The sequence below is a fragment of the Coregonus clupeaformis genome, chromosome 15, assembly GCF_020615455.1.
Source record: "Coregonus clupeaformis isolate EN_2021a chromosome 15, ASM2061545v1, whole genome shotgun sequence".
In the NCBI taxonomy this organism is placed as follows: Eukaryota; Metazoa; Chordata; class Actinopteri; order Salmoniformes; family Salmonidae; genus Coregonus; species Coregonus clupeaformis.
Window position 1 is genome coordinate 54463708 of NC_059206.1, and position 14880 is coordinate 54478587.

At 42.8% G+C, this 14880-nt stretch overlaps 1 protein-coding gene across 4 annotated transcripts in view; it reads left to right on the plus strand.

Moving 5' to 3' along the window:
• The window catches only part of LOC121582730 (semaphorin-4D), a 129219-nt gene extending 115281 nt beyond the window's left edge, over nt 1-13938 (plus strand). For 3 of the 4 annotated variants that reach the window (XM_041898790.2, XM_041898789.2, XM_041898787.2), the window contains 6 exons: nt 921-1077; nt 1340-1562; nt 2077-2192; nt 3807-3979; nt 4187-4233; nt 4586-6428. In XM_041898790.2, the coding sequence (XP_041754724.1) occupies nt 921-1077; nt 1340-1562; nt 2077-2192; nt 3807-3979; nt 4187-4233; nt 4586-5604 (1735 nt within the window). In that variant the 3' untranslated portion in view covers nt 5605-6428. Of the gene's footprint in view, nt 1-920; nt 1078-1339; nt 1563-2076; nt 2193-3806; nt 3980-4186; nt 4234-4585; nt 6429-7518; nt 7723-10255; nt 10475-10943; nt 11036-12978 lie in introns of those variants that run through there. The other variant, XM_041898788.1, reaches the window with a different exon arrangement.
• Nucleotides 13939-14880: the final 942 nt, after the last annotated feature.

Consider the following 14880-nt stretch of genomic DNA (forward strand, 5'->3'; position numbering starts at 1 on the left):
TTTGAAGCTGAGCAATTAGCTCGTACTCACTACCGAGTTCCAAACTGCCTCTTGAAGCAACGTCAGCACAATAACTGTTCGTCGGGAGCTTCATGAAATGGGTTTCCATGGCCGAGCAGCCTCACACAAGCCTAAGATCACCATGCGCCAAGCGTTGGCTGGAGTGGTGTAAAGCTCACAACCATTGGACTCTGGAGCAGTGGAAATGCGTTCTCTGGATTGATTAATCACACTTCACCATCTGGTGAATCTGGGTTTGGCAGATGCCAGGAGAACACTACCTGCCCCAATGTATAGTGCCAACGGTAAAGTTTGGTGGCGGAGGAATAATGGTCTGGGGCTGTTTTTCATGGTTCGGCTAGGTCCCTTAGTTCCAGTGAAGGGAAATTAACGCTACAGCATACAATGACATTCTAGATGATTTTGTGCTTCCAACTTTGTGGCAACAGTTTGGGGACGGCCCTTTCCTGTTTCAGCATGACAATGCCCCCGTGCACAAAGCGAGGTCCATACAGAAATTGTTTGTCGAGATTGGTGTGGAAGAACATGACTGGCCTGCACAGAGCCCTGACCTCAACCCCATCGAACAGCTTTGGGATGAATTGGAATGCTGACTGCGAGCGAGGCTTAATCGCCCAACATCAGTGCCCGACCTCACTAATCCTCTTGTGGCTGAATGGAAGCAAGTCCCCGCAGCAATGTTCCAACATCTAGTGGAAAGCCTTCCCAGAGGAGTGGAGGCTGTTATAGCAGCAAAAGGGGGACCAACTCCATATTAATGCCCATCATTTTGGAATGAGATGTTCGACGAGCAGGTGTCCACATACTTTTGGTCGTGTATTTTACTCATATCAGAGAACCGGCGTTATGCAAGTAACCTTATGTTTTTGTGACATTGGCTCTGTCCCTCTCCTCTTCAGGGGTAATGTAGGCCTGTCTGCGGTGTGTGCCTATAACATGTCATCAGTAGATGAGGTCTTCTCTAAGGGGAAGTACATGCAGAAAGCCACAGTGGAACAGTCACACACCAAGTGGGTGAGGTACAACGGTATCACCCCCACCCCTCGCCCAGGAGCTGTAAGTGTCACCTGCTGAAATTACTTTCTAAATATTACTTTTTTTACCTCCAATCTATAAAACACAAACCACATATAAAATCCAAAGCTTTTCTTTGAAATATAGACTGTCCCACTTTTTTTATTTTTTATTGTATGTTTTGTTTCCATTTACCCTAATTTTATTTGAATCAGATTGTGTCTTCTAGTTCAACTGCGTTGAGTTGTATTCAGACCATTGTGTCATTCATAGCATCATCCTTCTCCCTCCCATCCACCTCTAGTGCATCAACAACCATAACCGTCTCCAGAACATCAACAACTCTCTCCACCTGCCTGATAAGACACTACAGTTTGTAAAGGACCATCCTCTACTGGAGGACCCGGTCCTCCCCATCGGCAACAGGCCCAAACTCATCACCAAGGATGTCAACTACACCCAGATCGCCGTGGAGAGGGTACAGGCCCTGGACAACAATGTGTATGATGTCATATTCACTGGGACAGGTAGGAACAAGGCTCTGGCAGCTGGCTGACTGTTAGAGGGTGATAGTGTTGTGTAAAGTGCCTCTGGGTTACACTTTATTTGGATAGGCCCAAGTAGATTGTTTGTAGATGTTCTGTAGATGTTTAATAACTGTCAACATTTCAACTAACTATCCACTAACCCTTATCCTAAACATAACCGTAACCTTAGCAAGGTAGTTTGTTGATAGGATGACTATCTGTAGATCATCTATATGGGACTATCCAAATAAAGTGTGACCTGCTTCTGTGTTGGTGATACTATGATCAACTCATGTGGTCTCAGGTCCCAGATCTTTGTGTGCTGTATTGCCAAATCCTATGGTTGTTGTTGTTTGGCCATAGGAGTTGGCTATACAACACAAACAGATCTGGGACCAGGCTAGTCTCAGGTCCTGCTTATAACAGAAAGGTAGTGTTTCAGTTCTTGACCTCTATTTAGTGTCTGTGGATAGATATGGTGTTAACAGCACTTCATCTGTTTTACCCTCTCTAGATAAAGGAGTCCTGCACAAATCAGTGTTGTATGAAGGAGAGGTCCATACAGTGGAAGAGATCCAGCTACTCCACAACTCTGAGCCTATCAAGACCTTGCTTCTGTCATCACAAGGGGTAGGTGAAATATGGAAGATAATTCCTCTGTTTTACACGGAAAGCCAGTTATCATCTGCTGTGACGATAACACATCCTGGATATAAAATAGACAAGACAAGCTAAGCTGTCTTTTTCAAGGTTTCTTGCAATGTCAGAGAACCTAACCACTTACTTTCATGTCTATGTAAAGCTGTTGTTCAACTCGACAGTAGAAAGGGGGACGTTTTCCGGCCAAAGAGACAGCAGGTCTGCTCTGAAGTTAAAACCACAACTTCTTCATTTCAGTGAATTAATCATGATTAGTCTTAGCATTGTTTCCTCTATGCTCTGGTTGCATGCCAGATTCCAGTTCTGCAATTTCTAACCATTTTTGCAGACACTAGCCTAGAAAATGCTGTTCCTCGTCGTATGTGTCGACTTTGAAGGTGTATGTTAACCTTTAGTGTGTGCGTGTCAGGGTTTCCGTTAGCCGGCAATTGCCTGCTTTTGGCCCAAAATCCTTGTAACGTGGTTAATCATGAAAATCTGAATTAAAATATAAAAAATCTCAAAGTTAAAAGTCAACTAATGCGAGAACACCAGCCTCTGCCATATGGACACATTGATACACTGTGATCTATTGGCAGCTAAAGAAATTAGCGCATGGAACTCATAGCCAATAGGCCAATGCAGCAGTAGGCCTGCAACTTCCATTCCTCTTTCACAATGAGGATTGGTGATTATCGAGGGGGAGATTGTTGGAAAGATTTTTAAAAAATTGCTTTCTGTGAGGGACTATAGTTTTAAAAGGGCAAACTATTCACATAACGAAACAATGAATGCGCAAGAATTGGCGGGAGACAGCTGAGCCATTCTGGAGAGATACGCCTATATCTTTGCCACACACCCCTCCCCTTCTAGTCTCAACCTTTTTTATTGTTCTCAAGACACATTATCGTCACACATATTTTTTTATGCTTTTCACTGACATCCGCAACTCAATAAATCAGCGAGGCATGTTGCCACGCGCGCTGCTCAAATTGAGGGCTTGTCAAATAGGCAAATGCCTACGAGCTTGTGATTTGAAACATTCCACAGTTGTTCTTTAAAATAAGCTAATGATCCTCAAGTCCTCTGTGGCCAAGTCATGCTTTCTGGTGAAATATTTTATTTATGTATAGACAGGAGTAATTGTATTATTGACAAATGTATGTCCATTTACTATTGGACCCACCACTATGCCATTTCTCTCCTGTTCTATTGGTTTTCACATCAACTTTCTTTCGTTGTCCAGAAGCCAAAGGCACAATCTTAGTCATAGCAACCCATCATAGTTGTTTAATCGTTAGATTCCCTCTCTTTCTAAGTTTAACAGGTGCGCTGTTTAGAATGGTGTTTTCCTGCGAACTGCATTTTGTCAAATGTTTGAAAATTACGTTTTATTGGCTGCTTCATTAGATGAGTTACATGTTCTGTTAAGATGCATTACCATAATCGAAAGTATTTCATTCATTCTGAACACCGTGGGTGGACGCCCTAATGGGTTATATACCCAATGCAAATGGGTCTGGTACATTTCTCAAATGGACGCTAAATTAAAATTTTCCTAACGGAATCCCTGGTGCGTGTCCGTGTGTGTGTGTTCTTTCACAGACGAGATCCCTGTATGCTGGCTCTGACTCGGGGGTGGTGCAGTCTCCTACTGCGTTCTGTGACAAGTACCTTGCCTGTTCAGACTGCATCTTGACCCGGGACCCTTACTGTGCCTGGGACCCAGACACCTCCGCCTGTGTCAACATCTTCCACACCCAGGGCCTCACACACCGGTAACACTCATTTCATTATGGCATGATGATTATTAGCACAATACAAAACCATAATGTGTTTTTACTGCCACTCAATGTAATCCAGTCCATCCTGTTTCTTCTGTCTACAAGCCTGAACGTTTATTTTTTTGTGTGACTAAAGTCAATGCCTGTCTCCTTCGTGATTCACAGTATGTCTACTTAATGTATTTTCTGTTTGTTTTTCAGGAACTTGATCCAGAGCCTTAACGGTGATGCAGACAAGTGTCCCTCAGGTATGTAACTAGCTATGCATCTTAACAGGTGTGGGAGCTTCTTTCTGTTGAATGTCATTTTAACATGTCTGAAGCACCTTCTGAAGCAACCCTCAGGGTTGACCAAAGTCTCAGGGAAGCATGGCAACTAGCTGTTTGCAGGAATAGAAGAAGCTGCAGTACCAGTAGTGAAAAAATACACTCATTTAGGAAGGTCTTCATATTACTTTAGATTAGGTTAAAATGTGTTTGCCATTTGTAAGAAATACTCAGAGCTCTGATTTTATAAAATAGCAAGCAAGTTCAGGGCAGATGTATTAATACCACCCCTCTTCAGAAAGTAAACTCTTATTCTCTTCTCTCCTCCTCACAGTGCCTGGCCTTGCTGTGGAGGGCTACCAGCGTGTGACTGTTAAACCAGGGAGCTCAGCAAAGCTGCCGTGCCTCATTCAGTCCAATCTGGCCATGGTGGTCTGGAAGGTGAACGGAAAAACCCTGACCGAGGCCTCCAAGTTCTACCTGATAGGGGAGACGGGTCTGCTCATCTACAGCGTGGCCCCAGAGGACCAGGGCCTGTACGAGTGCTGGTCCCTGGAGTGGGCCCCCGTGGCAGGAAAGAACTTCAGTAGCCTCCTGGCTGGATATGCCCTTGATCTGGATGTCCCCAGGAGGCCGTCACCCAGAGGCCACCTCCCTCAGTCCGCCATCACCCTTAGCTCCGCCCACCCCAACCACCAGTCCACCGCCACCACTGAAGGTAATAACGGTAACACCGGGAGATCCTTCCCACTAACTTCAGCCCCTCCCAGCTCCACCGCCCTCACCTCACCACCCCCCCACAGTGCCTCGTCATCACTAACCATGCCCCCGAGCAGCAGCACTGTCAGGCTCCAGCCCAAGCTCCTCTCCCCCAGCTCTAGCGGCACCCCACTCCCAGAGACCCCGGACCCGGCGACAGAGTACCTCCAACACGACAACAGCAGCACTCTGCTCTTCCTCTTCCTCCTCTTCTTCCTGCTCTTCCTGGCAGCCCTGGCCTACAACTGCTACATGCAGTATCTGCCTGGGCCATGTCTCCGTCTGCGTGCGGCTCTGCTGGGAAGCCACAAGAATCCCCAGCCTGAGTACATAGCATGCGAGACCGGCCTCATGGAGCCTGTCACAGCAGAGAAGCTGGACCTAATGGACCAGATACACCTGAATCAGAACGGGGCACAGCCCCGAGCGCTGAGGGAAACTGGCTACGAGACAGAGCCAGAGTGTGACAATGGCAGGATCCCCTCTCACAGCTACGCGGGGGACGGAAGTGCTTCTAAAGAGATGCCCTTTGACGTGGACTGTGACTCGCAGCCTATTGAATATGCAGACGCAGATCTAGACGCATCACCGTAATGATACCTAGACATCTCAGCTTTCTAATTTCTATTAGCACAATAACTATTAAGTTAAGGCTTGTTATTTATAGGGGTCCTCTCCCTCATTGTCTTTCTCTACATAGAGTATATACAGTATATACACCTGTGTGTTATACATGAATGTACGCTCTCTCCACCTCTTTGAAAGTACAGACAGACAGAGGCTGATGACTTAAGTTATTAGGGGGTCAAGGTAAGTTGCACATCCCCTCTTGTTTTCAGAGATTCTCTTACTCTGCCCCACAATAAAAGGAATGACTAACTCAATATTGAAATCGTAGCTTAGTCTCTAGCTAGAAAAGCAGATACTTTTTTTTTTAAATTCCAAATTGGAAACATTGTTTACCAAATTGGTAAGTTAACTTGATGTTTTCCAAATTGGAGCCTGTTACTTGTTATTTTTGGTATAATGCTCATTTGTTGCATTTTATGCTCATTTGTTGCATTTTCTGCGTTTTCAATGAATAAGGCTATTTGATGTGTAGGAGCTGCTTTCTATCTTAACCTATAGTACGATCTGTAAATTCTCAGGGACAGTTAGTTTGTTCCTTCAGTATACCTACACTGAGTGTACAAAACATTAGGAACACCTTCCTAATATTGAGTGGCACGCCCGTTTGCTCTCAGAACAGCCTCAATTCGTTGGGGCATGGACTCTACAAGGTGTCAAGCATTCCATAGGGATGCTGGCTCATTTTGATTCCAATGTTTCCCTCAGTTGTGTCAAGATGGCTGGATGTCCTTTGGTTGGTGGACCATTCTTGATACACACGGGAAACTGTTGAGTGTGAAAAACCCAGCTGCGTTGCAGTTCTTGACACGCTCAAACCGGTGTGCCTGGCACCTACTACCATACCCCATTCAAAGGCACTTACATTTTTTGTCTTGCCCACTCACCCTCTGAATGGCACACATACACAATCCATGTCTCTGGCTTTAAAATCCTTCTTTAACTTGTCAAATCCTCATCTAAACTTGAAGTGGATTTAAGGGATTATAGATTTCACCTGGATTCGCTTGGTCAGTCTGTCGTGGAAAGAACACGTTCCTAATGTTTTGTTCACTCAATGTATAGCTTCATTGAACTAAATGTTGTGCATTCTCACACAATACGGTAAAAGGTACGTAGCTAAAGAGACAAAACCAACGGTGGCAAGCGACTGAATGTGAGTGTAAAGAGGCGTGGCACGACTGTGGTACGAGATCTATAGAAAGACAACTAGTCTCTTTCCTTACATGTTTGACAAGGACAATATGAAAACAGAGGCTGTATTATGCTACGATGGAATAAATCAAAATGATGAAATGAGTGATTGTGACTCACTGCTGTCTGAAGCGCACAGACCTCTCCAGAGCTACACTGCTCAATTCCAACTCTGTTTCTCTTAATCTACTGTGAATCCACAATTCCAATGGTACGAAGACGTGAAATCTGGGGTCATATTTACTAGACATGATCTTTCTCCATATTAACCTTTGTTGGTTTGTTTTCCCCACTGGTGAAATGCACATAAATATGTAAAGTATGAGATTATGCTTCGCTAATGCTAGATGCTGTGTAGAAAGAAACCAGTGAAATAATTTAAGCATTTCTGTTTTCATTGTCCTTTAAAAATGGGCCCTGGAAGCAATCAGATGTTTATTTAATGAAGCTTAAGATTGCGTATTTAAAGATGATGATTATTTTATCTTTAGCTTAGTAATGTTATGTTTTTCATTTCACTGGATTTATAGGTTCACAAAGCTTCTTTAAATAGTTAGACCTATAGCCTCCCCTCCTGTGTCTGTCTGTCTGTTTCACACATTTCTTTTCCTGCCTGGCTGTTGTCCTTAGAGAACTCTTTCTCTCCTCCATCACTCCCTCCCTCCCTCTTCCCTCTCTCCTTCACAGCCTTTTCCTCCACTGTTCCTCTTCTCTCTCCTGTTGACACCTCATCATCCCTGTCCACCTCAGGAAGTAGTCCCTCTCTCCCTCCTTCCTCCACTACCACTTCCTCCGAGGGGGTAGGGGTACGGCTGCTGCCCCCCTCCCTCCCGGACCAGGCTTGGGGGGTTCAGGCCCAGGAGGCCTTCCTGCTCTTCTGTGTGGCCTTGGGTGAGTGGTGCCTGTTGTGACCCATGTGTTTCTGTCTGTCTCACTTCGCACCTTGCATGTGGCCTCCCTCAGAAACACATCAACAAACCCCTACCTACCTATCTACCTACCCTAACCTGGAATGTGTTCAGATCCTCAAAACAAGTGTGTACTTCTGGTCCTCTTTAAATCCAATAGGATGACGGGACAAAACTGAACAATAATGTGATGACTTTTGGTTTAGAACAGATAGACAGATGTTTTTGTTTTGATAAAAAGGTACAGTAGAGATCAGGTCACTGAACTCTGTATTTGATGAACTTGTCTCAAAAGGTTTCGGTTCCATTCTTTTCTTTTTTGTAAACATTTTGCAAATGTTTTTATATTTTGTTATTGGCAAATCTGAGCTGAGACTTGTCATATATTTAATTGGAAATGAGGCAAGAGAGCCCAAGTGTTCAACTAATTTCACATGAGAATGATGTCTCTTTATAAGAACAAAGGATTTAAAAATATATAACTTTTTAAGCTCAATGTGTCAATTACTGAGTTTCAAAACTTTCTTATACTGGAACTTTTTGAAGATGTACATAATCCACCCATACATTCTGGGGCTACTGTTGGTAGGGAGATTTAATAAATACTGATTTCAAATGTTTTGAACATAGCTTGGCTTTAACATTAATAAACAAACAAGTAGGCTAACTGGTTCAAGGTTACATTATACACACGAATGTGAGATGTACGTAGCCTACTGATTACTATGATGTAAATTTAGTCTGTCATTTTGAAAGATTTTTTGACACTGAAAAACAAACAAATTAGATACTTTTTTAGGTCCAATGCAGCCATTTTTATCTCGATATTAAATAATTTCTGAGTAACAATTAAGTACCTTACTGTGATTGATTATTTTCAATTAAATTGGTCAAAAAGAAACAAAAATAGCTTCTTAGCAAAGAGTAATTTCTCAAGCAAGAATTTTGCTAGAACTGTTTGGGAGTGGTCTGTGTGAGGCTAATTGGAGCCAAATGGGAGGGATACTTAACCTGAACTAGCTGTTTATTGGCAGAGCAGTTTCACTCTCTTTAGTATTGGTCCATTTACTTATACCGCCTGGTGATGTTTCCAGGCAGGCCAAAACTCCGTCCCACCAAAACAGGCAAAAACGTTCAGGTGGCTTTTCAAACAGCTCTTACACTAAAAGGGCATTTATTTTCTAAATTTCAAAGTATTATCCCAACATCATGGTGTGGAAATATACACTGGGGCCAGTTTATTGGCTACACCCATCTAGCCTGTACCGTTGACACCAAGCAGGAAAGGGCCATGGACTCATGCTGCTTACGCCAAATCCTGACTCTGCCATCAGCATGACGCAACAGGAACCGGGATTTGTCGGACTAGGCAATGTTTTTCAACTCCTCAATTGTCCAGTGTTGGTGATCGCGTGCCCACTGGAGCCTCTTCTTGTTTTTAGCTGATAGGAGTGAAACCCAGTGTGGTCGTCTGCTGCAATAGCCCATTCATGACTAGGACCGATGAATTGTGTGTTCTGAGACGTTGTTCTGCACACTTCTGTTGTACTGTGTCGTTATTTGCCTGTTTGTGGCCCGCCTGCTAGCTTGCATGATTCTTGCCATTCTCCTTTGACATCTCATCAACAAGCTGTTTTTTCGCCTACAGGACTGCCGCTGACTGGATGTTTTTTGTTTGAAACACCATTCTCGGTAAATCCTAGACACAGTCTTGGGTGAAAAGCCCAGGATGCTGGCTGTTTCTGAGATACTGGAACCGGCGTGCCTGGCACCGGTGATCATACCACGCTCAAAGTCGCTTAGGTCACTCATTTTGCCCATTCTAATGTTCAATCGAACAGTAACTGGATGCCTGTCTGCCTGCTTTATATAGAAGGCCACATTACTCACGGTCTGTAGGAGCGAATCATTTTCGTGAACGGGGTTGTGTACCTAATAAACTGGCCACTGAGTATATAAAACACAGGAACAGAGTGCAGGCCATAATTTGAAAATGTCGGCAGTCGCGCTGAACCATCAGCAGACTAATGCTAATATAGATCCACATTCGGTGCGATGTGTGCGAGCCTTAAGGGATGCCTGATGAAGATTCCTTTCTGTGCTGTGGTTGTTTTCTTTAGTTTGATCCATATCTATGTCAGGTATTTCTATTATAGCTATTATAGCTGACCCAGGTCATTTGAGGTTATAGCTTGAAATTGGTGTGCCTCCACAGCAGTTAAGGTGAAAAAGCACACACGTGATCTACGGAAATGAAACCTTCAATAAACCGCAGACTTATATTTCTCTCTCTTTCTTATCTATCTGCTTCATGTCATGATAACTGACAGTAAACCAGTTTAGGCTGAAACCAGAACAGTATAGCATCACTACGATAGTAAGTGGCTAAGGAGATTAGCTGGAGAAACATAAGGCTGGTTTCCTGGACAAAGATGAAGCCTAGTCCTGGACTAAAAAGCATGTTCAATGAAGATTCTCCATCCGAGGTACATATGAAGTCCCATTATGTCCCTCAGGTCCCAGTGATCTCCACATTCACTGGCAGGTGAACGGTGCCCGCCTGGAGACACCCGTCACAGAGTACCGCCACCCCCTGAGGGGCCAGGGCCCTGAGGTGCTGGTGAGCAGCTGGGTGAGAGAGGGTGCCCTGGTCAAGGACTCCAGCTACCAGTGTGTCGCTGCGTCCAGCGTAGGAAATGACGCGTCTAAAGTCGACCTCAACCTCATCAGTAGCGGTAGGGCCTGCTGGGACAGCTAAATCTTAACTTTGTCCTATCTATCTATTGCCTTAAATCTGTGGGGCTGTTTCCTGGGCACAGATTAATCTTAGTCCTGGACTAATAATTAAGATTATTAATTGACCATGTTTTTTAGTCCAGGACTAGGCTTAATCTGTGTCCAGGAAACCACCTCCATAAACTCCTGCCTGCATGACTGAAAGAGTCCTGAATGAGTCCTCGTATAGCCTGATGTCAAATGATGCAGTAAATTCCAGAAAATCCATGCCAACACTTATTATTAACAAGGACAGCCAAACACACATTACCAGGGTTGTGTTCGTTATGGCACACAACATACATTTTTTTGCAAGTCCAGATGGTAGTCCTTCCCCGTTTCAGTCCGTTTTCCGACTAATGAACACAACCAAATACTCTGAACTGATTTTACAGTCAAGTGTCAACTAAGTTTTTTGTTGATAAACAGAGGAAGACCGTATTCCATCCAGAGACATGAGCCAATGGAGGGGTGCCCTCTCAGAACATGAAAAACTGCTAAAGAGGTGGAAAAGAACTTGGGTAGGTTTATATTCACTAAGCACCAAATAGTTCTGAAAGTGAATTTAGATTAGGGTGTTTTGTGTGTGTCACAACTTTAATATTTGATTTACATCTTATTCAAATAATACCACGAAACTGCAGTGCAACTAAAGATATTTGAATTTTAAAAAATCTAGAATAATGTTGAAAAGTACATTTGATAAAAGCTTCTTAACTCTGCCTGGGTGTGTGCATGACAGATTACATAATACACATGATTTAGAAGCCATCCTGAACCACCCTAACTTTTCATGCCAACTTTTGATGGTTAGGGCCGGGGGTAAGTCGTTTGAACATTGTGCTCTGTTTTTTAATAGCTCAGAGCACTACAGAGGTGCAATGTCTATATTTTACCAATGAATGCCAGTGAATCAGGAAGTAAAAATCACATACTTCTACACAGTTCAACAATAGAGTACCACAGTATGAGTCATAATACCCATAAAACCTAGCGGTCAAACAAGGAAATGGTTCCAATCATTTTTCCACCATTACTTTTTCCCCATAGGGGATTTTAGAAAGACTTAAAATAAGGGCTGTGTTTTGTGTAGGCTTACCCTGGCTTGACGTTTTGATAAGTGTAAATCTCTCTAGGACAAGGGGACTTTTTCAATATTTTCGCCTGTATTTACCCCCCAAAAATGAAACGCTAATTAGCTGCTAATGTGGCTATCATAAAGAACTACAAATGCCATGATGGTCTGGATGAGACTGCCGACTCGAGGCAAAGGTAAGAATTTGTATTGAATAAATTGGCTACATTTCTTTAAATTGACAATTCTGTGAACTGTCTTGTGCAAGTTTTAAATTGACACAATACCTGTTAGCAAAGGTGTCAGCTAGAGATGACGTGCAGGAGCTTGCAGGGATTTGTAGTCTTGCATGTCCCTGACCAAGACCCTTCTCCCCCGATTGCTCAGTTTGGCCGGGCGGCCAGCTCTAGGAGGAGTCTTGGTGGTTCCAAACTTCTTCCATTTAAGAATGATGGAGGCCACTGTGTTCTTGGGGACCTTCAATGATGCAGACATTTTTTGGTACCCTTCCTCAGATCTGTGCCTCGACACAATCCTGTCTCGGAGCTCTACGGACAATTCCTTCGAGCTCATGGCTTGGTTTTTGCTCTGACATGCATTGTCAACTGTGGGACCTTATAGAGACAGGTGTGTGCCTTTCCAAATCATGTCCAATCAATTGAATTTACCACAGGTGGACTCAAATCAAGTTGTAGAAACATCTCAAGGATGATCAATGGAAACAGGATGCACCTGAGCTCAATTTTGAGTCTCATAGCAAAAGGTCTGAATACTTATGTAAATAAGGTATCTGTTATTTATTTGTAATAAATTTGCTAACCTTTCTAAAAACCTGTTTTTGCTTTCTCATTATGGGGTATTGTGTGTAGATTGCTGAGGATTATTTATTTTTTCATCCATTTTAGAATAAGGTTGTAACGTAACAAAATGTGGAAAAAGTCAAGGGGTCTGAATACTTTCTGAAGGCACTGTACATGGTTATCAAAACGTCATGCCAGGGTAAGCCTACACGAAACACAGACCTTATTTTAAGTGTTTCTAAAATTCCCTATGGGAAAAAAGAATGGTGGCAAAAAACGATTGGAACAATTTCCCTGTTTGACCGCTAGGTTTTATGGGTATTTCGACACCTCCACTGTGGGGCTCTATTGTAAACTATTTGTCACGGCACATAAATGAGTTCAACCTGTCTAAGGGTCGCGTTCAAAACAATGTTTACATTTGACCAGCTGGCTAGTGTTTCCATTGACCGATAGTACACCTTCAGCATTCCTCACCAGCCCCATTTCAACTGTTGTAGCTTGCTTTAGAGGGAGTGCAAACTGTGAGCTTAAATGAAATAGTGAGTGCTTTATGATCTGGATTCTCTCCTGTGTGTATTTCTTATAGGAAAACTGTGATGGACAAGGAGCTCTCTGAGGTGTGCCTGAGCTTTACTGTAAATATCTACGGTCAATACTGCTCAATATCCAGGCTTCAGCCAAGGTGACCCTACCTGATCTTGGTCCAAAGATGTCACATCATGACGTTACATGGCAAGTTTCTCGCCGTTGGACACCTGAAGCAAGGCTTCAACATCAGGCTTCTGTTCTGCAGTGTTCACATGTTGTGGCGGTAGCATCAAATATATTCTATAATGTTACAGGCCCTTGATACAGGCTTTGGTAGTGTATGTTTCTTCCCCCTGGCTGACTAAATGGTGACTGGGCAGATTGGTTGACTTTGATGTTCACACTTTCTTTCTTTACTGTAGTAGCTGTGTTAATCTGTCTTTCATAGTGGTCAGCTGTTACAGATGAGATTGAGATGTTTTGTTAAGATTAATATATTTTAAAGTATGTGAATATAAGGTTTGTTTTGTTTTATTGAGATTACTATGTTACCGGTATGTCTAGAATATATCCCCCTTGATTTCTAAATCAAAAGGAGAGTTGATCTCTTTGTTTTGGCATTACAGTGCAACATAATATCAATACCAGTACTTTACCGGATTAACCAAAGAGTTTACTATTAAATTGTCAATAAATGCACACACATCAAAGAGTGCACAGACATAAATGTAACCACAAAACAGAAAAGGTCTCCACTCCATAGAGAATTTCAATAGTTTCAGATTGCTGAATAAATGCAGTGTTGTAGCCAATTAGTGATTTCAGATTACTTTATTTTTGCCTACAGATTACAAATATGTTTTCTACATGCCATTATGTGGTCAGTTACGTTCCTAACTCTTGTCACTGTATGTGGTCTGTTAAGCTCCTAACTCTTGTCACTGTAATGTTTAATTCCATGTGTGGTTCGTATGACAAAATGTGTGAAAATAATACAATTAAATGTAACTTGATGGTGGAACTTGATGTTGCCTTATTAATTGCCCATCATACTGTGTTCTTCATGTAATGGCCACGTTTGACGGCAGTGAAGTGCAGTTCAGATATTTGATATTTGAATGCAATTCAGATATGTCAGTGGTACTGTATCAGTGTCAGGCCTTTGTGACATTTCGGCTATGAAGGACAGAGCAGTGCCCACACATCAATTTAGCATCCAAATACGTTCTACCATGATGACATCAAAGCAGCACTTCTCCACAGGACCAGATTCTTTGGTTTAATTATTAAGTAGCACCTACAGGTGGGCTAGGCCTCCCATATATTGGTCTGATTCATAGGTCAGCCTCCACGGTGGCTTACAGCCTGGCATCTACAGTGATATGGCAAAGACAATATGACAGAAGTATAGTAACATGATAGGCTACCCTTTAGGTGAGATTATTGATAGCCAAGTGCCAGTCTGTTTTTTCCCTCTAGCCAACTCCGTATTGTCATGCCATAAGGAATTGGCAAGAGAGCAGAAACACTCCAAAGTATCCATCAGCAGTAACACTTGGCCATCTAGTGGCAAATTATCTGAATATCTAGAGACAACCCTATAACGACTCTCAAACTTCAAAGTGGCGTATCTTGTGTAATGCAAAATGCTACTTTGTTTCTATATACTGTTTGTTTATTTGTGTGTAGGCCTACACACCTCAATATTGGGGGGGTGATGCTAAAACACCCCCAAAAGAGAAGGGGGCGCTAATTAATAGCCTTGCGAAGTAAAAGAGTCCCCACTTTAAATCTTCAACATACCTCTGACTTATTAGTGTAGCTTGAGAAAGCAGCCACACTTTAAATAATGTACCAGTTATTTCTGACTTTTTATTAATGTGGCTTGCGCACACTTTAAATGATTGTAAGAATTATGCAAAAGCAGCCACACTTTAAAGTGGAACTGACAGCGTTTTAA